The 25,314-nt window shown below is 45.0% G+C and overlaps 1 protein-coding gene across 1 annotated transcript; it reads right to left on the bottom strand.

The window, feature by feature from the left end:
• Positions 1 to 15,392: 15,392 nt before the first annotated feature.
• Positions 15,393 to 23,953, bottom strand: LOC137312599 (EEF1A lysine methyltransferase 3-like). Its single transcript, XM_067979125.1, has 3 exons — positions 23,798 to 23,953; positions 19,956 to 20,067; positions 15,393 to 15,790 (listed from the first exon to the last, which is right to left on the bottom strand). Exons 1-3 carry the CDS (start codon positions 23,951 to 23,953, stop codon positions 15,393 to 15,395), a joined length of 666 nt encoding a protein of 221 aa, XP_067835226.1.
• Between the last annotated feature and the right edge of the window lie 1,361 nt (positions 23,954 to 25,314).

Here is a 25,314-nt window from a genome sequence, read left to right as displayed (position 1 = left end):
CTCCTCATTCATCGATCACTGACCTCTTTTGGTGGGACTACCCTCACTTGGTTCCATTCACCTATCTGATCATAGCCAGGAGAAACTTCTCTTCCCACCCTATCACTTTTATATCGGTTGTCTCTAAAGGTTCAATCCTTTGCTCCCTCCTCTTCCTCATATACATGCTGCCCTTTGGTGACATTGTCCGCAGACATGGACCAGCTTTCAGATGTTCGCTGACAAAAGCACCGCCTCTCTTGACCCTTCCAATGTCTTTGTGCTGTCAGAGCAATATGCTGTGGTAGTTGTGCATCAATTTCCTCCAGTTTCAAATTGAGAAGTCATGAACTTTGACCCACGACCTCCATATCCTGGCCAACGATTGCATTACAGACCTGCATCGGCTTCCAGTCTCCGAAGCCTTTTTATTCTTCCTTGAAATTAAATCCTTAGCTCATCATCCCTCCTGATCTCTGTAACCTCTTCTAGCCTTACTGCCCTTCCCAAACACTCAGCTCCTCCACCTTTGGCCGCATGTGCATCTATAGTCCATTGGCCCTACTTTTGACCGCCATATGCATGCTCCAAAATGCCCTCCCTAAGCCCCTCCATCTCCCTCTCCCCCTCTCAATTGTCAGACGCAGTTCAGTGGTAGCAGTTCGCCTCTGACTCGGAAGGTTGTGAGTTTGAGTCACATTCCACAGACTTGAACATATAATCCAGGCTGATACTACAGTTCAGTACTGAGGAAGCGCTGTACTGTCGGAGATGCCGTCTTTCCAATGAGATGTTAAACTGAGAACAATTCTGCCTTCTCAGGTGGATGTAAAAGATCCCAGGGCAATATTTAAAGAAGAGCAGGAGAGTACTCCCTGGTGTCCTGGCCAATACCCATTCCTCAACAAACTTCACTGAAACAGATTATTTTGTCATTATCTCATTCCTGTTGGTGGGAGCTTTCTGTGAGTAAATTGCCACGTTACCTACATTACAACAATGGCTACATTTCAAATATAATTCATTGTCTGTAAAGCGCTTTGGAACGTCCTGAGGTCGGAAAAGGCGCTATGTGATTCCAAGTTATTTCTTTCTTTCAGACATTCCATGAAACCCATCTCTTGCGACAACCTTTTCTATTCCCTCCTAATATCCCCTTCTTTGGCCGAGGGTCCATATTTGTCTGTTAATACCTCTGTGAAGCGCCTTTGGATATTTATCTATGTTAAATGCGTTATATAAATACAAGTAATTATTGTTATATTTTACCATCCTGCACTCTCTTCATTCCACCATTGGTGGCCATTCCTTCAGACAACTAAACTCTGCTCTCGGAAATCCTTCTTTATCTCCTCCGTCTCTCCATTTCCATTTCTTACAGCCCCCTTAAACCCACTCTTTGACCGAGGTTTTCATCACTTCTCCTGATATCTTCTTATTCTTCTTGTGCCTGTTGTTCCTCATGCCTCTGTGAAGCCCCTTGGGAATGTTTATTAAATTAAAGGCGGACTGTGAATGCGAGTTGTTGTTGACTTTTATTGAAATGTGTTCATTAGTTGTCCACTGTGGGAACAAATGTAATTTATGGGCTAAAATTCTTGTACCAGAAAGAGATTTATATAATTGACAGACTTGGCAAATACTCTTGGAAATCAATTTTGTTGGAAAAACTTAACTGCGTTTATCGAGAGGCATTGCAATAGGTTGGTACAACTGTGAGGCAGTCTTTAGCCAGTCTCAAAGATGAGACCAGCTGCAGTGATTATGACAACGTTTTATTAGTTATGTCTCTTTTATCTCTTTGATTATAATCCATTTTATTGTTCTCTGGGGCTAATGACTAGGATGAAGCTTTATTAGATATTATCGATGGCTAGGTCCTGTTTCACTTCTTGCCATCCGGTCTGTGAAATCTCTGCTCCCTCGGGCTGATTGATAAAAAGCCCCTGTGTTCTGACATTGTGGTGTCCTGGCATGAAATCAGTATGTTGTTTTTGCTGTGGGAGGGAGAGGGGAATCAATTGGACACTTAAAGACCAGTGGCTCTATGTTCATTTGTGGAGAAACTCTTATAACCAGTAAGTAGAGATGATTTGGACTTACGGTGACAGAGCCCAATCTCCAAATATGCTCCAAAACAAAAGCAGGGTTTTTTAAACTGTGAGGAAAATGATAAAAGAAATTCAAGAATGATACAGGCACCTTGGCTGCATTGGGCAGACACCAGGTAGCTGCATTTTAATGTAAAGTGACAGACATTGGAAGAACACAATGAATTTTAATACACCGTTAATGAAAAGACGCTGGAGGATGTGGAATAAAAGAAAGATTAAAAGTACTCAAATATATAATTCCATGGAATTGTGAGGACAGCGACATTAATCACAAACAAATGCCTGATAGCCTCTATTGTTAATGTCAGTACTGGAGGGAAAAGTCATGCTCTCGCCGAAATTGGTTTCCTACTTTATCAGACTGGGTTGAGCACCTTGTCCATCCGAGGCAATTAGTTTCACACAATCCAGACTATTGCATGTCAAGGTCCTATGCTGAAGTCGCCAGTTTGCAAGATCGAGTGGGACTTGACACCAATAGATTGCAATTAATCCTTTATTGAATGTGACTAAGTATCAACACACATAATAAATGAAAGTCAGCATGAATTTGTTAAAAGAATATCGCGTTTGACTAACTTGATTGAACTCTTTGATGAAGTAACGGAGAGGGTTGATGAGGGCAGTGCGGTTGATGTTGTGTATATAGACTTTCAAAAGGCATTTTATAAAGCATCACATAATAGACTTTTGAGCAAAATTAAAGCCCATGGGATTAAAGGGACAGTGGCAGCGTGGATAAAAAATCGGCTCTGGGACAGAAAGCAGAGAGTAGTGGTGAACGGTTGTTTTTCAGACTGGAGGGGACTCTTCAATGGTGTTTCCCAGGGGTCAGTATTAGGACCATTTCTCTTTTTGATATATATTAATGATATGGACGTGAGTATACAGGGTATAATTTCAAAGATTTCAGATTGCACGAAACTTGGATATGTAGTAAACAATGTGAAGGATAGTAACAGACTACAGGAGGACATCGACACACTGGTGAAATGGGCAGACACATGGCAGATGAAATTTAATGCTGAGAAGTGTGAAGTGATTCATTTTGGTAGAAAGAACGAGGAGAGGCATTATAAATTGAATGGTATGATTTTAAAGGGAGGAAGAGAGAGACCCGGGGGTATATGTGCACAATTCCTTGAAGTTGAGAAGGCTGTTACAAAGGCATATGTGATTCTTGGCTTTATACATAGAGGCATAGAATACTAAAACAAAGAAGTTATGGTGAAACTTTATAAAACACTGGTTGGTCCTCAGCTGGAGGATTGTGCTCAATTCTGGGCACCAAACACTAGGAAGGATGTCAAGGCATTGGAGAGCGTGCAGAAGAGATTTACTAGAATGGTACCTGGGATGAGTGACTTCAGTTATGTGGAGAGACTGGAAAAGCTCGGGTTGTTCTCCTCAGAGCAGAGAAGGTGAATGGAATATTTACCAGAATGGTATCAGGGACGAGTGACTTCAAATATGTGGAGAGACTGGAGAAGCTGGGATTTTTCTTCTTAGAGCAGAGAAGCTTAAGGGGAGATTTGATAGAGGTGTTCAAAATCATGAACGGTTTTGATTCAGTAAATAAGGCGAAATTGTTACCAGTGGCAGAAGGATCGGTAACCAGGGGGAAAAAAAATACTGTAATTGGGAAAGGAACCAGAGGCGACCTGTGGAAGCAGTGAGTTGCTCGGGCAGTGAGTTGTTCTGATCTGGAATACACTGACTGAAAGGGAAAGGAAGTAAATTCAATAATAACTTTCAAAAGGGAATTGGATCAATCCTTGAAGGGAAAACATTTCCAGGGCTATGGGGAAAGAACAGGGGAGTGCGACTATTTGGATAGCTCTACCAAAGAGCTGGCACAGGCACGATGGGTTGAATGGCCTCCTACTGTGCTGTATCCTGCTATGGTACTATCTTCCTCGAGAAGGCATGCAGAGAGTCAACACCCACCACACCAGCCGACAAACCATTCCAGAGGCTCACTACTTTCTGGGTAAAGAAGAATCGCCCACCATGTAGCCTCGATTACTTCCGTGCTGTCTAAACGCCTGCCTTCTGGTCTTCCCCAATTTATGAAACTGGAAATATCAATCACGAGGCAAGCAATCCTGCCCTGGTTTCGGGAGTCATTGAAATGGCGCATGCGCTTTTCCATTGAATTTAATCCTGCGCAGATTGTTAGGTTTGGCTCGAGATAAAGAAAGTCTTGCCCGTCCTTGTGTGTAAATGTGAGGCTAGTTCAAAATGGTCTTCTCATTAATATATTCAAAATTCGAAACATGAAGGACGTGTAGATTGAAACCGAGACCTCATATACGCGAAGCATGCGGTCTATCTCTGAGCGACATCACCTAGATACTGAAGACCTCTAACCAAGTACAAAAGGTCTGAGAGCCTCACTTTCCGAAGGACACACGAGGATTCACTGGGCTGAAAGGCATCTCCTTTTGGACTCCAAGCAGACAACTATACCTGAGGTATGCGGACCTGATACAATTGAACTCCATCTGCCACAGTTTTCCCATTCACTTAAGCTTTCCCTTTGTAACTTCCTGATCCCATCGTACTGACCTATAACTCTCTATTGCTTCATCCAAGTTATTGATAAAGATGGTGAAAAGCTGAGGCCCCAGTACAGATCCCTGGGGAGACCACTTGTCATATCCCGCCAATCAAAGAACATTCCCTTTCTCCCTACTCTTTTCTCCGACCTCCCAACCAATTATAACCCAAGTCACAATGTCACTTTCAATTATGTGCATTTTATTTATTCTATTAATCTCTTGTGCTGAACCTTATCAAATGCATTCTGTAAGTCCATATAGAAAACCTTCATAGACACGCCCCTGTCCACCTTGTTAGTTTCCTCAACAAATCCAACTAAATTAGTCAGACAAGACCTGCCCTTCACAAATCCAAGTTGACTCTCTTTGACCAGCTCATTTTGTCTCTCGTGATAGATTTAAGTAAGCTCCCCACAAACGACGTTAAAATGACAGGTCTGTATTTTCCTGGTTTCTCCCTCCCTCCTTTCTTAAATAACGGAGTGACATTTTCAATATTCATATCCAAACGCACAATTCCTGAGTCTGGAGAGCTTTGGAAATTATGACTAATGCATCTGCAATTTCCCCACCTGTTTCCTTTAATACTCTGGGGTGGAAACCGTCAGATCCTGGAGATTTCATTCTTAGTTTGCAGTTATTTATTGATCTGACTGTATATAACAGAACTGAGTGTCCCAGCACTGACTGTGTGTATAACAGGACTGACTGTCCCAGCACTGACTGTGTGTATAACAGGACTGAGTGTCCCAGTACTGACTGTGTGTATAACAGGACTGAGTGTCCCAGTACTGACTGTGTGTATAACAGGACTGAGTGTCCCAGCACTGACTGTGTGTATAACAGGACTGAGTGTCACACTACTGACTGTGTGTATAACAGGATTGACTGTCCCAGCACTGACTGTGTCTATAAGAGGACTGACTGTCCCAGCACTGACTGTGTGTATAACAGGACTGAGTGTCCCAGCACTGACTGTGTGTATAACAGGACTGACTGTCCCAGCACTGACTGTGTGTATAACAGGACTGACTGTCCCAGCACTGACTGTGTGTATAACAGGACTGAGTGTCCCAGTACTGACTGTGTGTATAACAGGACTGAGTGTCCCAGCACTGACTGTGTGTATAACAGGACTGAGTGTCCCACCACTGACTGTGTGTATAACAGGATTGACTGTCCCAGCACTGACTGTGTCTATAAGAGGACTGACTGTCCCAGCACTGACTGTGTGTATAACAGGACTGAGTGTCCCAGCACTGACTGTGTGTATAACAGGACTGACTGTCCCAGCACTGACTGTGTGTATAACAGGACTGAGTGTCCCACCACTGACTGTGTCTATTAGAGGACTGAGTGTCCCAGCACTTACTGTGTGTATGACAGGACTGAGTGTCCCACCACTGACTGTGTGTATGACAGGACTGAGTGTTCCAGCACTGACTGTGTGTATAACAGGACTGAGTGTCCCAGCACTGACTGTGTGTATAACAGGACTGAGTGTCCCAGCACTGACTGTGTGTATAAGAGGACTGACTGTCCCAGCACTGACAGTGTTTATAACAGGACTGAGTGTCCCAGCACTAACTGTATGTATAACAGCACTGAGTGTCCCAGCACTGAGGGTGTGTATAACAGGATTGAGTGTCCCACCACCCGCCCCACCCACCGAAAACATGTAATCTCCTGGGAGCGATTACAAACCAGAAAAAAATCCAGGACCAATAAGGAATGGAAATTCTATGTAATTCCTCCGCGAATCCCTCAGGCAATCGAATCGAGTTCAGTGCATCACACTGACCATGTGTACTTTAACTGTAAAACAACTCACCTTCTATATGATGCGATCTCTGCCTCAGTTAAGAACCGATCCAGATCATCGAGACGGCAGAAAGAGAGTCAGCACCCACCACTCCAGCCGGCAATGCATTCCAGAGGGTCACTACTCTCTGGCAAATGAAGAACCGCCTAACATCTCGACTATTCTTACCTCTGTGTGGTCTAAACGCCTGTCCGCTGCTCCTCCCCAATCTGTGAAACTGGAAACAATTTAATTCTTCGCTCAGAGGGTGGTGAACCTGTGGAATTCTCTACCACACAAGGCTCTGGAGGCCAAGGCACTGAATATATTTAAGAAGGAGATAAACAGATGTGTACACACAGTAGGCATCGAGGGGTATGGGGAGAGAGCGGGAATATGGTAATAAGATAGAGGATCAGCCATGATCATATTCAATGGCGAAGCAGGCTCGAAGGGCTGAATGGCCTGCTCCTGCTCCTATTTTCGATGTTTCTATCACTGGGCACGATATCCAGCCCCAGGATGGGAGCCATTTCAAAGGCGCGTGCGTGCTTCCATTGAATTGTATCGTGTGCAGAGCGTTCGGTTTTTCTCGAGGGAAATGAACTCTTTCCTGTCCTTGTGTGTCAAGGTGAGGTGAGGACAAGAGGGGCGATTCAAAATTCGAAACATAAAATGCGTGGAGATGCCGGGGATTGAACCCAGGGCCTCATATATACAAAGCATGCGCTCTAACACTGAGCTACATCCCGACATTAATAAGTGGCTTTTCCGCTCTGTCTCTCCCGGACAACGAGATGCCCAGTCGTTCCACGTGCTCACAATGTTCAACCTCTGCTTCAGTTCACGGGGTTTCTGTTTCTCTTTGCTTTAAAATTACTCTAAACTTTCCCAAAAAAAGTCTGCGGAAATGAATCATACAATTGCCAATAGTCAGTGACTAGGCTGAAATCCAACCATGAATCATAAAGTGAGATGGAAGAATGACAGAGCGACAAACAGGAACAAGAGCTGGGACTGCGCGCTCGACATTGCACCGTCACACGTTCCGGTCAGTCGGCGGCTGCTTTGAGCTGAGTTGTTGAGGGGACCGTGAGATGAAGTCCTGCTCGGGGACAATTTAAAGCTCGTGGAACCTCAGAGGTTGGAACTCGCTGCTCTCAGAAAGCGCGATTTGCCTTTCCGTGCATAATTCTGATGAAAAAATATTTTTGGGGATGCAACCCAGGACCTCATACATGCGAAACATGCGCTCGACCACTGAGCTACACCCCATAAAACATGGAGCTTGAACCAAGGAAAGAAGAACTGATTGTCCTCATTTTATGAGGCCACCCAAGGTGGGTGTGCCCCGTGAAAGATTATTTCCAGTTTCACAGATTGGGGAGGAGAAGGGAACAGGCGTTTAGACTACACAGAGGTAAGAATATTTTGGATGTTAGGCGCCTTGAACTGTGCTGTAACCATGCTTCCTATTTCAGGGCGCATTTTTCGAACGCCCCCGTTAACAGTCACTTTGCTTACGATTGGACGGCACCAGAAATGCTCAGGCACATTGAAGCAGAGGCCGGCAAGAATATTTCGAGTCCTCCAGCTTCAGAGGAGGACAACGTGAGAGCATTGAGCCTCATTTCACGATGGACGGACGCAGGAATTGCCCCAGGTGCGGTTTTGTGTTTAAAATCACTTCACTAAAAACACCTTGACGAGCTGAGGTTACAGACAGACATGATGGTTAGGAAAAGACCAGCTGGTTCATCAATCCTGTCCCACATGCGCGGAGCATCGTGACTGGACACTTCCTACTGACACCACCCGCCCCACCCACCGGAAACATGTAATCTCCTGGGACCGGTTACAAACCTGAAAAAACATCAAAGGCCGATAAGGAGGGCGAATTGTGAAAAATTGCTCCCCGACACTTTCAGGCGATCGAAACCAGTCCAGGACACGACATTGACCATGTTTAGGTGAACTGTAAAACCACTCACCTTCTATATTATGCGATCTCTGCCCCAGTCAAGAACCGATCCAGATCCCTGGAGAAGGCACAGAGAGAGAGAGTCAGCACCCACCACACCTGCCAGCAATGCACTCCAGAGGCTCAATACTCTCTGGCAAACGAAGAACCGCTAAATATGCAGATTATTCTTAACTCTGTGTTGTCGAAACGCCTGTCCGCTAAATTCTAACCTTTGAATCATAAAGCGAGTTGTCTGAATGACAGAGGATCAAACAGGAACAAGAGCTGTGACTGCTCGCTCGACGTTGCACCGTCACACATTCCGATCAGTCGGGGGCTGCTATGAGCTGAGCTGTTGAGGACACCTTGTGATGAAGTCCCGCTCCGGGAAAATTTAATGCTGTGGAACATAAGAACATAAGAACATAAGAAATTGGAGCAGGAGTAGGCCAATCGGCCCCTCGAGCCTGCTCCGCCATTCAATAAGATCATGGCTGATCTGATCCCAACCACAAATCTAAAGAACACAAGAAGTCGGAGCAGGACCCGGCCACATAGCCCCTGGGCCCTCTCCGCCACCCACAGGGCATTGACCGATCCGAACTCAGCTTCATGTCCAATTTCCTGCCCGCTCCCCATAACCCCTAATTCCCTCTACTTCTAGGAAACTGTCTATTTCTGTTTTAAATTTATCTAATGATGTAGCTTCCACAGCTTCCTGGGGCAGCAAATTCCACAGACCTACCACCCTCTGAGTGAAGAAGTTTCTCCTCATCTCAGTTTTGAAAGAGCAGCCCCTTATTCTAAGATTATGCCCCCTAGTTCTAGTTTCACCCATCTTTGGGAACATCCTTACTGCATCCACCCGATCAAGACCCTTCACAATCTTATATGTTTCAATAAGATCGCCTCTCATTCTTCTGAACTCCAATGAGTAGAGTCCCAATCTACTCAACCTCTCCTCATATGTCCGCCCCCTCATCCCCGGGATTAACCGAGTGAACCTTCTTTGTACTGCCTCGAGAGCAAGTATGTCTTTTCTTAAGTATGGAGACCAAAACTGTATGCAGTATTCCAGGTGCGGTCTCACCAATACCTTATATAACTGCAGCAATACCTCCTTGTTTTTATATTCTATCCCCCTAGCAATAAAAGCCAACATTCCGTTGGCTTTCTTGATCACCTGCTGCACCTGCATACCAACTTTTTGATTTTCTTGCACTAGGTCCCCCAGATCCCTTTGTACTGCAGTACTTTCCAGTCTCTCGCCATTAAGAAAATAACTTGCTCTCTGATTTTTCCTGCCAAAGTGCATAACCTCACATTTTCCAATATGGAGCTTCAGAAGATTCATCTTTCCATGGGCGACGACTGGGAGAGAGTCAAGAGACTCCTTGGTGTAAGATTAGGCATTTTTAACATATAAAGCGTACATTTAGATGAGGTGATTTCAAAATATAAATCATAGAAACCACTCACGTTTACATTCGGCACCATAATGCATAAAAAGCACCCGCTTATAAACATAAGATCGCTGGGAATCGGAGGAGAGTCGCTGAGGATCATGAAATGGCCGAGTTAAAACTTACCCAGAATACAGTTGGTCAGACTGAGCGAGGTGATGCTGGAAGCTCTTCACGCTGCAGGGTTCAAGCATTTTACAGGAGATAATAGGCTACGTTGAGAATATGTTGAGAATATATAGAGAATGTGTTGAGAATATGTTGAGAATGTGTTGGTTCTTTTGCCAATCACCTGAAATCTGTGTCCTTCGTTTCTCGACCCTTCTGCCAATGGAAACATTTTATCTCTATCTACTCTGTCTACACCCATCATGATTTTGAGCACCGCTATCAAATCTTCTCTCAGCCCTCTCTGCTCCAAGGAGAACAACTCCAGCTTTTCCAGTCTATCCACGTCACTCAAGTCCCTCATCCCTGAAACCATTCCAGTAAATCTTTTCTGAGGCCTTCACATCCGTCCTAAAGTGTGGTGCCCAGAGTTGGACACAGTACTCCAGTTTTAGCCAAATCAGTGTTTTATAAAAGTTCAACATAACTTCCATACTTTTGTACTCTATGCCTCTATTTTCAAGCCCAAGATTCCATATGCTTTATTAACGGCTTTCTCAACCTGTCCTGCCACCTTCAAAGATTTGTGCACATATACCCCCCAGATCTCTCTGTTCCTGCACCCCCTTTAGAATTGTACCCTTTAGTTTATATTGCCCCTTCTCGTTCTTCCTTCCAAAATGTATCATTTCTCACTTCTCTGCATTAAATTTCATCTGCAACGTATCCGCCCATTCCACCAGCCTGATTGTGTCCTCTTAAAGTCTATCACTATCCTCCTGACTGCTCAGTACACTTCCAAGCTTTGTGTCATCTGCAAAGTTTGTAATTGTGCCCTATACACGCAACTCCAAGTCATTAATTGAAACCAAGAAAAGCAGTGGTCCGAGCACCGATCCCCGTGGAACACCACTGTGTGCCTTCCACTAGTCCGAAAAAACAACTGTTCACCACGACTCTCTTTTTCCTGTCATTTAGTCAATTTCATATCGATGCTGCTATTGCCCCTTTTATTCCATGGACTTCAATTTTGCTGCTAAACCTATTTTGTGGCACTTTTTCAAGCACGTTTTGAAAGTCCATATAAACAACATCAACATCATTACCCTCATCGACCCTCCCTGTTAACTCGTTAAAAAACTCAATGAAGATAGTGTGGCCGATTTTCCTTTAACAAATCCGTGCTGTCTTTTCTTTATTAATCCATGCTTGTACAAGTGACTATTAATGTTATCCCGGATTTTCACTTCTAACAGTTTTCCCACCACTGAGGTTAAACTGACTGGTCTGTAGTTGCCGGGTTTATCCTCAAAACCTTCTTTGAACGAGGGTGTAACATTTGCAATTCTCCAGTCCTCACGCACCACCACCGTATCGAAGGAGGTTTGGAAGATTATGGCCAGTACCTCTAGAATTTCCACCCTTACTTCCCTCAGCAACCTACGGTAGATCCCATCCGAACCGGGTGTCTTTTCTACTCTAAGTACAGCCAGCCTTTCTAGTACCTTCTCTTTATCAATTTTTAACCCATCCAGTATCTCAACGACCTCCTCTTTTACTCTGATTTTTGTTGCATCTTCTTCCTTGTTGCAGACAGATCTAAAGTACTCATTTAGTATCTCAGCCGTGCCCTCTGCCTCCATGCATAGATCTTCTTTTGGGTCTTTAATCGGCCCCACCACTCCTCTTCCTACCCGTTTACTATTTATCTGCCTATGGAAGACTTTTGGATTCCCTTTTATGTTGCCCGCCAGTCAATTCTCATACTCTATCTTTACCCCTTTTATTTCCTTTTTCAATTCCCCTCCCTACTTTCTAGATTCAGCCTAGTTCTCACTTGTGTTATCAACCAGACATCTGTCATACACCCCCTTTTGCTGCTTCATCTTACTCTCTATCTATTTCTTCATCCAGGGAGCTCTGGCTTTTGTTGCCCTCCCTTTCCCCGCATGAGAATGAACCTCCACTATACTCGAACCATATCCTCCCTAAAGGCCCCCCATTGTTCGATCACAGTTTTGCCTGCTAATCTTTGATTCCAATTTACCCGGGCCATATCCGTTCTCAACCCACTGAATTTGGCCGATCTCCAATTAAGTATTTTTATTCTGGATTGCTCCTCGTCCTTTTCCGTAACTAATCTAAACCTTATGATATTATGATCACTGTTCCCTAAATGTTCCCCTGTTGATGCTTGAACTACTTGACCCAATATCTAGTAATGTTTTGGATAAAACGCATTAACTACCCTGTTCTTGCATCCGTTGATGCTCCGAATAAGGAATTATCTCATCCGTTAATGGTGTAAATCGGTTTTAACTCTGCTGCTGAACTTTGCAATTTTATTCTTCCATCATCTTTTACAAAGCCGCCTGTTCTGTTCTATCAGTTGATGGAGTGTGTAAACGCTTCTGGTCTTGTACCAGCTGCATTATATCTGCAATAAACTAGGTGTATCCACCCCTGAGAATGTTACTGGCTAATTCTCTGTTCTAAATATATTGAAATCAGATGATTGTGCTGAGGCGTGACATCATACCACAAGCTTGTGGAACTAACCTGTCCTGGAATATATTTTCATGAATGTGTTTTCAGTGATTGATACCGACACAGCTCACCGTCTCAGTATTACAAGGAGTCAGTGCAGTGCCCTTTCTCCCCAATAATATCGTTCAGTTGAACTGGGATTTCAAAGTATTTATTGGTTATCACTGTTATGAAATATTATTTCATTGTGTGTGTACCTGCCACAGCTTTAGATGTCTGGCCACTGAACTGAGATTCCTGCTGACTCTTTCACATAGTATCACAGTATCATAGTAGGTACAGCACAGGAAGAAGCTATTTGGCCCAACGTGCCGTTGCGGCTTTTTGAAAGAGCTATCAAATTATTCCAATTCCCCTGCTCTTCCCACATAGTCCTGTATTTTTTCCCTTCAATTATTTATCTAAGTCCCTTAAAAAAGTTAATATTGAATATGCACCCACCACCGTGTCAAACCGTGCATTCCAGATCATTACAACTCGCTGCACAAAATTGTTTCCTCATGTCGCCTCTGGCTCTTTTGCCGATCAGCTTAAATCTTTGTCCTCTGATGACCGACCCTTCTACCACTTTAAGCAGTTTCTCTTTATTTACTTAATCAAAACCATTCATGATCTTGAACACTTCTAACAAATCACCATTCGATCCTGTCAGTTCTAAGGAGAACAAACCCAGCTTCTCCAGTCTCTCCACATAACGAGACTCCCTCATTCCTATTACAATTCTAGTAAACCTCTTCTGCAACTTCTCTAAGGCCTTGACATCCTTTCTGAGGTACCGTGCCCCGAATAGAAAACAATATTCAAGCTGAGGCCTAACCAATGATTGATAAAGGACTAGGATAACTTCCTTGCTTTTGTATTGTCTGCCACCAGCTGCACTATCCTCTAACCAGCTGTACTTCCCCCAGATGTACTATCCTGTACCGAGCTGTACTGCCCCCAGCTGTACTATCCTGTACCTAGCTGTACTTCCCCCAGATGTACTATCCTGTACCGAGCTGTACTTCCCCCAGATGTACTATCCTGTACCTAGCTGTACTGCCCCCAGCTGTACTATCCTGTACCTAGCTGTACTTCCCCCAGATGTACTATCCTGTACCGAGCTGTACTTCCCCCAGATGTACTATCCTGTACCTCGCTGTACTGCCCCCAGATGTACTATCCTGTACCTAGCTGTACTTCACCCAGAAGTACTATCCTGTACCGAGCTGTACTGCCCCCAGCTGTACTATCCTGTACCGAGCTGTACTGCCCCCAGCTGTACAATCCTGTATCTAGATGTACTTCCCCCAGCTGTACTATCCTGTACCAAGCTGTACTGCCCCCATCTGTACTATCCTGTACCTAGCTGTAGTTACCCCAGCTGTACTATCCTGGACCTAGCTGTACTGCCCCCAGCTGTACTATTCTGTACCTAGCTGTACTTCCCACAGATGTACTATCCTCCACCTAGCTGTACTGCCCCCAGCTGTACTATCCTGTACCTAGCTGGACTGCCCCCAGCTGTACTATCCTGTACCTAGCTGGACTGCCCCCAGCTGTACTATCCTGTACCTAGCTGCACTGCCCCCAGATGTACTATCCTGTACCTAGCCGTACTGCCTCCAGCTGTACTATCCTGTACTAGCTTTACTGCCCCCGGCTGTACTATCCGGTACCTAGCTGTACTTCCCCCAGATTTACTATCCTGTCCCTAGCCGTACAGCCTCCAGCTGTACTATTCTATACCTAGCTGTATTGCCCCTAGCTGTACTATCCTGTACTAGCTTTACTGCCTCCAGCTGTACTATCCTGTATCTAGCTGTACTGCCTCCAGCTGTACTAGCCTTTGCCTAGCTGTATTGCCTCCAGCTGCACTATCATATTTCTAGCTGTACTGCCTCCAGCTGTACTATCTTGCCTCCAGCCAAAGGAGGACCAGGTGTCACAGTGTGTCAGATACCCTCCCGCTCCCGGGTTCAAATCGGTTGGTGGTAGGGAGCTATGTCAGTTACGTGTGTCTTGCTGTTACCCCGCTAACACTAAGCTAAGTCCTCATGAATGAATCTTTTTGTAAAAGCGTTCGTTCTTCACATATTGAAGTTCACTGCAAAATGCGGCAAAGGGAATAATTCGAACCAGAGAATATCACACGATTTCTTTTTTTATATATTCATTATCAGGATGTGGGCGTTGCTGAAAAGGCCAGAATCTGTTGCCCCTCCCTGGATGCCCTTGAGAAAGTGGTGGTGAGCCTTCTTCTTGAACGGCTGCAGTCCGTTTATCCCACTAAGCTGTTAGGTAGGGAGGGCCAAAGTTTTGATCTCGTAATATATTCTCTGCTGCACAACATCACCGCAGTCTTCAACTGGTTCAATTCAAACGTGCTTTGGTTGATGCAATCACCACACAAACGTGAATGTCGTGGGAGAGCAACAGTAAGCAGGGTAATCGTGTCGGTCTTGTGCTGTGTTCTGCAGTGCTAGACTGACGTTAGATACAGGGTGAAGCTGACTCTGTGGAGGGTTCCTAAACCTAAACTCTAACCCTCCCTGCCAACCTTACTCCAGTCAGGTTATAATGGAATTAATAGGATTCGGGTTTTGGTTAGGGCTCGGACTAGGGCTCGGGTTAGGGATTGGCTCGGGCTATAACGTCAGGATTAGGGTTAGGTTTTCAGGTTTAGGGTTAGGGTTTAGGGTAAGTGTGTCAGGGTTAAGGTGTTTGAGTAAATGGAAATCCCAATCCCTCTATCTCTGCAACCTCCTCCAACATCATTCAGTCCACTGACTCTTGCCTGTTGTGCCCTTCTCCCCCTCGCTTCTTCCCATTATGAGACCTTGAACTGCCTCCACCCGATTCTATGGAATTTCCTCCTTAATAAGCGCCAGGAACTTTTTTGGTCACTTTGTACAGGTTGATTTCATTTTCTGGGACACTGTGAACAATTTCGGAGTTAAAATGCTGTGGAATGAGCTTCTCGTGAAAATTCATGGCTCCCATGACCTCACGCATCCTCGAGCAGATGTAAATGATAGTGTTTTGGTTGCTCAGATGGTGTAGGGTCTTGAGCAGTAAGTGGTATTCACGTTTCTTGTAGACGATATCGGATCCCAGGATGATATCGTAGTCTGTCGGAAATTGATCATGGTTTACACCCCACGAGAGAGCAGAGACTTTTGACCGCTGGATAATTGAAGAGGGGACATTGTTGGCCACGTTAAGTTCTATTTGATTCAGAACATCTGGTTTTTCTGACAAGGTCACATCACCACCTGCCAGAAGAATGTGAATGTGCAATGACGTATCTTCACTTATTGCTTCCCGATGACACCAACATGTAAATGGTAAATGTGGGCAAAAGGGATTCGGCGCAAAGCAGATTAACACAGCAAAGGCTGTGAAATATAATGATGAACTTGTGCAGTGTCACAACATTGATCAGTGATTCCATTAGCACAGCGGTTATTTCACTGGATTTAGTAATTCAAAACTGCGGAATAAAAACCCAGCAACTTGAGTTCAAATCTAACCACGGCAGTTTGAGATTTTGATTTTAATTCAAAAATGTCAACATAAAAAGCTGGTATCAGTGTAAGGAGAGATGTTGACTTTCTAGCACAGCGTAAAACCGGTGACAACGAGTTTGTCGCCAGTTGAACATTCCTCCCGATTTTTATTTTTAGCTATCACACGTTTTAAACTGCCGCTCAAAGTCAATATCCGCCCCAAAGTGACCATGAAAGTATCCAATTGTCGCAAAAACCCAATAGGTTCACTAATGCCCTCTGGGAAGGAAACCTGCCGTCCTTAACCAATCTGGTTTGTGTGTGACTCCAGTCCAACACCAATGTGGTTGGTGCATCACTGCCCTCTCGTGTGGCCGTGAGCCACGCCGCGGTATCAAAATAAGGATAAAGCTGCGACCTCGGCATCGAATTGGGACAGAAAAAGGCACACCCAGCCCAGTTGACGTTGCAAGGTCCTCCTCGCTATCAATTGGGGACTGTTGTCAAAGTCGGGAGAGCTGCCTCACAAACTAGTCAAGCAACGGTCTGACGTACTCTGAGAATCAGACCTGCCCTCACACTGAGGAAACCGTCCATCGTGTCGTGTGGCACTACCACCCTGCTGAGCGGGATAGATTAATAACAAATCTAGCAGCTCAAATGCAGGCACTCATGAGTCGCCGTGGGCCCTGAGCAGCAGCATAATGGAATGCCACAACAATCTTGTCACCGCAGGGCCCGACTTATCCCTCACTACTCCATCGCCATCAAGCTGGGTGACCAAATCTGTTTCAATGAGGAATGTAGAAGAGCATGCCTGGAGCGGCACCGAGCGTATCCGGAAATCCGTTGCCAACTTGGTGAAGCTACAGCAAAGGATTACCTTGCATTATAAACAGTTAGAGCACCATGCATTATAAACAGTGAGAGCACCATGCATTATAAACAGTGAGAGCACCATGCATGATAAACACTGAAAAAACCATGCATTCTAAACAGTGAGAGCACCATGCATTATAAAAAGCGAGAGCAGCATGCATTAAAAATAGCGAGAGCACCATGCATTATTAACAGCCAGAGCACTATGCATTATAAACAGTGAGAGCACCTGGCATCATTAAAAGTGAGAGTACTCTGCATTATAAACAGTGAGAGCAACAGGCATTATAAAAATTGAGAGCACCATGCATTTTCAACAGTGAGAGCGCCATGCATTATAAACAGTGAGAGCACCATGCATTATAAACAGTGAGAGCATCATGCTGTGCACAGAGTTCAGCAATCCCCCAAAAAAGCTCTGAAATCCGCACACATCCAGTCGCAAATGGTGGTCGCAAATTAAGCAACTAACAGGAGAAGGAGGCTCGGTGAACATTCTCATCCTCAACAAGAGCGCAGCCCAGCACATGGGAGCAAAAGAAGATAAGAAATAGGAGCAGGAGTAGGCCACACAGCCCCTCGAGCCGGCTCCCTCATTCGATAAGATCATGGCTGCTCTTCGAACTCCACTCCACTTTCCCGCCCGATTCCAATATCCCTTGATTCCCTGAGTGCAAAAAAAAAATTGATGCCCTTGCAACAATCTGCAGCCAGAAGTGCCAAGTGGATAATCATTCTCAGCCTCTTCCTGAGGTCCCCATCCTCACAGATACCAGTCTTCAGCCAATTACATTCACTCCACGTGATAACAATAAATGTCTGAGTGCACTGGACATGGCAAAGGCTATGTGTCACGACAACATCCCGGCAGTAGTGTTGAAGACCTGTGCTCCAGAACAAGCTGTGCCCCGACCTGAGCTGTTCCAGCACAGCTACAACACTGTCATCTATCCGACTAAACATTGGAAATTTGCCCAGGTATGTCCTGTCCACAAAAAGCGGGACAAATCCAATCCAGCCAATTAACGCGCCATCAGCCTACTCTCAATCATCGCCAAAGTGATGCAAGATGTGGACAGTGCTATCAAGCGGCACTTACTCACCAATAACCTGCTCACAGATGCTCAGTTTGGGTTCCGCCATGACCACTCGTCTCCAGACCTCATTACAGCCTTGGTCCAAACATGGAAAACAATCCTGAATTCCAGAGGTGATGTGAGAGTGACTGCCCTTCACATCAAGGCAGCATTTGTCCGAGTGTGGCACGAAGGAGTCGGAGTAAAACTGCCGTCAATTGGAATCAGGGGGGAAACTCTCCAGTGGCTGGAGTCATACCTGGCGCAAAGGTATATGGTAATGGTTGTTGGAGGCCAATCATCTCAGCCGCAGGACATCGCAGGGCAGTGACCTAGCCCCACCTATCTTCAGCTGCTACATTAATGACCATCCCACCATCAGAAGGTCACAAGTGAGGCTGTTCGCTAATGATAATGATAAGGACATAATGTTTATTTCCTTTAGCAATTCCTCAGATAATGCCGCAGAATACACGGCCTCCGGCCTGTACTTGTAGCCACACTATGTCTGTGGCTTGCCCAGTTAAGTTTCTGGTCAACGGTGACCCCCAGGATGATGATTGTGGGGGATTCGGCGATGGTAATGCCGTTTGATGTCAAGGGGAGTTGGTTCGACTCTGTCTTGTTGGAGATGGTCATTGCCTGGCTCTTGTCTGGCGCAAATGTTACTTGCTACATAACAGCCAAGCCTGGATATTGTCCAGATTGTGCTGTATGCGGTCACAGACTGCTTCATGATTTAATTCTAAAGCATGTTTACTGTTTTATGGTATATAATTTGGCCATCAGTTGGGTGCTGGACACGTGACTGGAGCTCACAAGGACTCCAAAATATGATCAAAAGCTGCAGCTTCCCCGTTTAATATCTGATCAGAGTCGAGATGTTCAGGATGTTGTGCAAATATTGCATTGAATATAACCAGGCCATTCTGATAGGTATTTAGTTCTCAGCTCATCAGCTCAAGGAGAAACTTGTTCAAATGTTTCACTTTTTCATTTACTGGAATTTTACGTTCACTGGATTTTCACAGATCAACAGCAGTTCAATTGAGATCCTGCTCCCCGATGGGAGGAGGGACTTGCTCAAAAATGGCAGGTGGAGTGGCTGAGTCTAGAAAGCTGCGACGTTTCTGAGGCATCATTCATATTACCTGAGGTAAGGGTCCTGTGCTTTGAAAGCATTCTCTATCAAACAGAACAAAACTGGAGATGAAGAACTGTCAAACCTGGTTAGACCGCACCTGGAGTACACTGAGCAGTTCAGGCCACCGCACCTTCGGAAGGACATATTGGCCTTGAAGGGAGTGCAGCGTAGCTTTACTAGAATGATACCTGGACTTCAAGGATTATGTTACGAGGAGAGATTACACAAATTGGGGTAGTATTCTATCGAGTTTAGAAGGTTAAGGGGTGATCTGATCGAAGTTTCTGAGATATTAAGGGGAACAGATAGAGAGAAACTATTTCCGCTGGTTGGGGACTTTAGGAGTCGGAGGCGCAGTCCAAAAATTAGAGACAGTCCTTTCAGGATCGAGATTAGAAAACATTTCTACACACAAAGGGTGGTAGAAGTTTCGAACTCTCTTCCGCAAACGGCAATTGATACTCGCTCAATTGCTAAATTTAAATGTGAGATAGATAGCTGTTTGGCAACCAAAGGTGTTGTGGGATATGGGCCAAAGGCAGGTATATGGAGTTAGATCACAGATCAGCCATGATCTTATCAAATGGTGGAGCAGGCACGAGGGGCTGAATGGCCTACTCCTGTTCCTATGTTCCTATGTTCCTAACAGTAAGGATCTCAAAAGAAGAACAGACTGCAGCGTTCACAAAACGTGCATATTACTGGGGGTTTAATCACCCCAGTGACCAGTCACTGTCATGGTCCTTCTCACTAGATAGCCGTCCTATTCCATTAAAGTTCATCGCTCTCCCTCACACATGCAAAGTGCTATCGCTTGGATCCTTTAACTCACCCAGCAGGATGGCAAGAATCCCGACGATCCCAGTGCCGGACCCCAATTCAATCATCTTCTTCCCATAAAAACTGATATTCTCTTCCTCAAAGAACCGGCAGAGAACGAGGCCCTGAAGCAAAATATGGGATTGACGTTAGAATTCGTTCACCTGCAACTTTCTGAATCCAACTTCACACTGCAAGGGAGGTTGCAAGGGAGGGTGCAAGGGAGGGAGCAAGTGTCGGAGCAAGAGAGGGTGCAAGGATAGGTGCAAGTGAAGGTGCAAGATAGGGAACAAGGGAGGGTGCAAGGGAGAGTGCAAGCGTGGATACATGGGTGGAAGCATGGGAGTGTGCAGGGATCAGTGTAAGGGAAGGTGCAAGGGAGGGAGCAAGGGTGGGTGCAAGGAAGGGTGCAAGGCAGAGTGCAAGCGTGGATGCAAGGGTGGGAGCATGGGAGGGTGCAGGGATCAGTGCAAGGGAAGGTGCAAGGGAAGGTGCAAGGGAGGGAGCAAGGGAGGGTGCAAGCCAGTAAGTAATTTGGTGTCAAGGATGGCGTATACGCCGCGCACGGTGTCAATGATTGTGTATACACCGGGAATGGTGTCAAAGATAGTGGATACACCGCGCATGGTGCTAAGGATTGTGTATACTCAAGGGCAATTAATGATGGGCAATAAATACTGGCCTGGTCAGCGACGCCCACATCCCATGAAGACATTTTTTAAAAATACATCCTGCATGGTGCTAACAATCGTATATATAACGCACAAGGTGCCAAGGATGGTTGAGACCCAGTGTCGGGTATCAAGGATGGTGGATACCCAGTGTAGGATATCAAGGATGGTGGATACCCAGTGTCGGGGATCAAGGATGGTGGGTATCCAGTGTAGGGGATCAAGGATGGTGGATACCCAGTGTAGGCTGTCAAGGATGGTGAATACACCGCGTAGGGCATCAGGGATGGTGGATTCCCAGTGGAGGGATTCAAGGAGGGTGTAACCATAATACATGGTGCTGGTGGAGTATTAACCCCATATTGATTGCAAGGAGGATACATCATTCAGTACTTTGTGCCAGCTCGGGTATGAACCGAGTACATGGCGATAACGATGGCACAAACCCAGGGTATGGTGACTTGGAACGTATAAACCCAAGACATGATACAAGAAGGTTATATACCCATTACATTGTGTCAGGGAGGAGTCAAACCAGGTAAATGTGGCCTGGAGGGTACAAACAATTTAATGGTGCCATGTATGAAGACAGAACATGGTGCCATGGATGTTATATATTCGGTGTAGAGTAGTTATGGAAAGAGACATTGATCAATCAAAGGTGAAGATGCTGAGGGGTAATTTCAGTGAGTTGAAAAGGGATCCGGTCCATGTTGAATGCAAGCAAAGGCTGGCTGTAAAAACGGTGAATAAGCAATCGGAGGCCTTCAAGGAGAAGCTAATTCGGGCGCAAACGAAACACATTCCTATGAGGGAGATAGGAAGGGCATACAAAGCTGGAGCTCACTGGATAACTGAAAATATAGAGACTAAAACGAAACAGAGAAAGGAGGCTTATGACCAATGTCAGGACCATAATATATTAGAAAATGACGCAGAATACAGAAAGTACAGAGGAGAACTGAAAAAGGAAATAATACGGGCGAAGAAAGTGTATGAGAAAATGGTGGCAGATAAAATAAAAGGGAACAGTAAAGTCTTTTATAAACAGACAAATAGCAAAAGGATAGTCAAAGGAAGGGCGGGGCCGATTAGCGACAAAAGAACGAACTCATTGTGGAGTCACGGCTGGGGTACTAAATTAATACTTTGCATCTACATTCACAAAAAAAGAGGATGCTGCCAATGTCCCAGTAAAGGAAGAGATAGTGGAGGATGCACTAAAAAGGTTGGCAGTACTCAAAGTAAGAAGCCACGCGGTCCAGGTGGGATGCATCCTAGATTGTTGTGGGAAGTAAGGGTGGAAATAACAGAGGTTATAGGCACAATCTTTCAATCCTCCTTGGATATGGGGATGGTGCCAAGGACTGACCGGTTGCAAATGTTATATTCCTGTTTAAAAAAGGGGAGAAGGATAAACCTGGTAACTACAGGCCAGTCAGCCTAAAGTCGGAGGTGGGGAAACTTTTGGAGACAATAATCTGGGACAAAATTAATTGTCACTTCGAAAAACATGTTTTAATAAATTACTGTCAGCACGGATTTCTTAAATGCAAATCGTGTTTGATAAACTTGATTGAGTTATTTGATGAAGTAATTAAAAGGGTTGATGATGTTCGTGCAGTTATGTTTGTTGACATGAATTTTCAAAGTACCACGTTATAGATGAGTTAGCAACATTGATGCCCATGGGATTAACAGGACAGGGGCAGCGTGGATATGAAATTGGCAAAGAGACAGAAAGCAGAGTGTAGTTGTGAACGGTTATTTTTCAGGCTGGAGGGAAGTATACAGAGGTGTTCCCCAGGGGTCGGTATTAGCACCATTGGTCTTTTTGATATATATTAATGAACTGGACTTGGGTATAGAGGGTATAATTACAAAGTTTGCAGATGACACGAAATTCGGAAATGTAGTAAACAATGTGGAGGCCAAGAACAGACTTCAGGAGACCAGACACACAAGCAAAATGGGCAGACAAATGGAAGATGAAATTTAACGCAGAGAACTGTGAAATGATACATTTTGATTGGAAGAATAAGGAGAGGCAATATAAACAAGAAGTTACCATTTTGAAGGGGGTACAGGAACAGAGAGAACTCAGGGTGTACGTACGCAAATATTTGAAGGTGGCAAGACAAGTTGGGAAGGCTGTTCAAAAAGCATACGGGACCCTTGATTTATCAGAATAAGCGCAGAATACAAAAGGAAGGAATGTCGCTAAATCTTGATAAATCACTGGTAAGGCCCCAGCTGTAGTATTGTGTCCAATCCTGAGCACCACGTTCGGAAGAATGTCAAAGCTTTAGGGACAGTGCAGTGTAGATTTGGTAGAATGGTACCAGGGGTGCGGGACTTCAGTTAAGTGGGGAGACTGGCGAAGCTGGGGTTGTTCTGTTCGACAAGAGAAGGTTAAGATGAGATTTAAAAGATGTGTTCAAATTCACGAACGGTTATGATAGAGTAAATGAGTAAAAAGGGGTTCATGGGATTGGGGGTAATATATTAGCAGAGATAGATGATTGGTTAACGGGCAGAAAACAGAGAGTCGTGATAAACGGGTCATATTCAGGTTGGCAGGCTGTAACTAGTGCGGTGCCGCAAGGATCCCTGCTTGGGGCTCAGCTTTTTACACTCTATATTAATGAATTAGATGAAAGGACCGAGTGTAATGTATCCAAGTTTGCTGACGATACAAAGGTACGTGGGAAAGTGAACTGTGAGGAGGATACAAAGAGTCTGCTAAGGGATATAGACAGGTGAAGTGAGTGGGCAAGTAGATGATTAACTGGAGACATGACATGTGGTGAGTGGAGCAGGTTTGAGAGGAACAGATAACTTTGGACCTGTGATTCGCAAAGCTCTCCAACACTGGAGGGTTTTCCTCGCCTCATGTCTGGGTCTGATGGAGACTAATTGATGGGGTTTGGTTGCTTTTATTAGTCGACAACTCGGTTCTCACTGTGTCATGTGACTACCAGGAAAGGAGACGGCGAACAATAATCTTTCTTCTAGTAATTCCGATGTTCTTATGCATGTTCGTCTGCAAAACCAATGCATCAAATAGGGCTTCCTCAACATGGCGGGGGTGGGGGTGTTGGCGGTTGCTGTAGTGGAAGGAAGAGGCTCTGGGTTTGGTTTCTCTCTATCAGATCCAAGCATTTACACCAAACATTGGACTTACAGCTTCCCAGATAATTGCTGGTATCACAAGGTTATTGCTGGAGTCCCCAGTGATTCTCAAAGTGTGCCCGCAAAACTGATAGCGACTTTCGAGTTTGTTGCTGTTCTCCTTGGAGTCGGAGCTGCTGAAATACTTCTTTTCCTGCTGTGTTTCCATTATCCTCTCTGAGCTCACTCTGTACTGCTTTGATCCTGGTTAAACCTCTGCAATCTCCAGGTCGGTTTTGCCCAGCGTTCTGGATGTGAGCCTGTCTCGGTTTCAGCTTTCGGTGCGTGCTGTCCGCTTGTCCTACAGTGGATGAAACAATACAACCTCTGATCTGCAAACACACTAAACTTTAATTAATTAGTCTCCCTTCTCTCACCTCTTCCCCAACAAATTTGACAATAACACATTAACATAATATTCAAAAGTTTCTGAAAGGTCCTAATTCCAAAAGTGAACAAATAAAGTCAGTATGCAGAGAGCCGAAACTGTGGGCCTTTATCTGAAGGCAGGGACGGTGTTTGCCTTACACTGCGACTGTTGTTTTAGTAAAGTTACTCCCTTCGATCCAGAGCTGCTCAGCTTGCAATCCTAACAGAAGAACTTTTGTTGCGAATCGTGGTATCATCTACCCAACCTCGGCCGGGTTGGTGAGCAGCCTTTCACTGCCGCCCACTCTTTACCAGTTTCATGTTCTTCACCTGCCCCACAAGCTGCTCCGATCAGTAACTGCCTTTTCCCACTGTGGTGATGACAGTCACTGCTCCATGCTGCTGACTGCCAGCGGGACGATGTGATAGGCCGCTGACTCTCGGCGCTTTGTTGAGCAGTGTCTTTATTCATTTCTTATCCGACTCGAGTTACAACGAATCGGTGGGGAACAGTCCAGATTCCAAACACTTTTGAGTATTGTGTTAATGTGTTATTATCAAATTTGTTGGGCAAGAGGCGAGCGAAGGGAGACTAATTAATTAAAGTTTACTGTGTTTCCAGCTCAGAGTTTGGATTGTTTCACAGGGTACCGGCAGGCGCTCAGTGATCAGTTAATTACCGTCACTGGATCTGCTCAGGGCTCCGTGTAATTGCGCGGCCCAAATGCTGCACTGTTTTAAGTTCAGCAACATTTCAAATTATCATCAGCACAGAGCACCAAAAACGAATGCCTTTGACCCGAATTGTTTAATTGTTTTTTATTTAAAAATGAACATGGAAATCAACTTATTTCCCAACAACTAACTTCAAATATTCAATTATCCGCCTTCGGGTTACTTTCTACCAGTCGGAAAACTGTTTCCAAACTGTGCCCTGTCGGAGTGCTTGGAAATCCCTGGTTTAACAAAGCACCACCTGGAGGATGGGGCAATGCTTCTTTGTGCTTCGGGAGCCTGTCGATCGTCACCCTCATTTATGTCGTAAGAAGATCCCTAAATATCAGGTAATTTAGCAATTGAAAAGATTCATTCTTGGATTGAGAAGTGGCAATGCACAGACTGAAGGCACATTAGAGCAGGAGGAGGCCATTTAGCTCCTCG

This window comes from Heptranchias perlo, unplaced genomic scaffold, assembly GCF_035084215.1.
Source record: "Heptranchias perlo isolate sHepPer1 unplaced genomic scaffold, sHepPer1.hap1 HAP1_SCAFFOLD_43, whole genome shotgun sequence".
Classification (NCBI taxonomy): Eukaryota; Metazoa; Chordata; class Chondrichthyes; order Hexanchiformes; family Hexanchidae; genus Heptranchias; species Heptranchias perlo.
The sequence above is the reverse complement of the archived record's forward strand: the minus strand, read 5'-3'. Positions and strand labels throughout refer to the sequence as shown.

Bases quoted from the DNA above. Each gene is read 5' to 3' on its own strand.
- LOC137312599 (XM_067979125.1), bottom strand. From the start codon at position 23,953: ATGGAAACACAGCAGGAAAAGAAGTATTTCAGCAGCTCCGACTCCAAG. The intron at 20,068-23,797 runs GTAAGTCCAATG...ATTTTGCTTCAG, and splicing joins CAGCAATTATCTGGGAAGCT to GGCCTCGTTCTCTGCCGGTT. The intron at 15,791-19,955 runs GTGAGTTAAAGG...TTCTTCTGGCAG, and splicing joins GATTCTTGCCATCCTGCTGG to GTGGTGATGTGACCTTGTCA.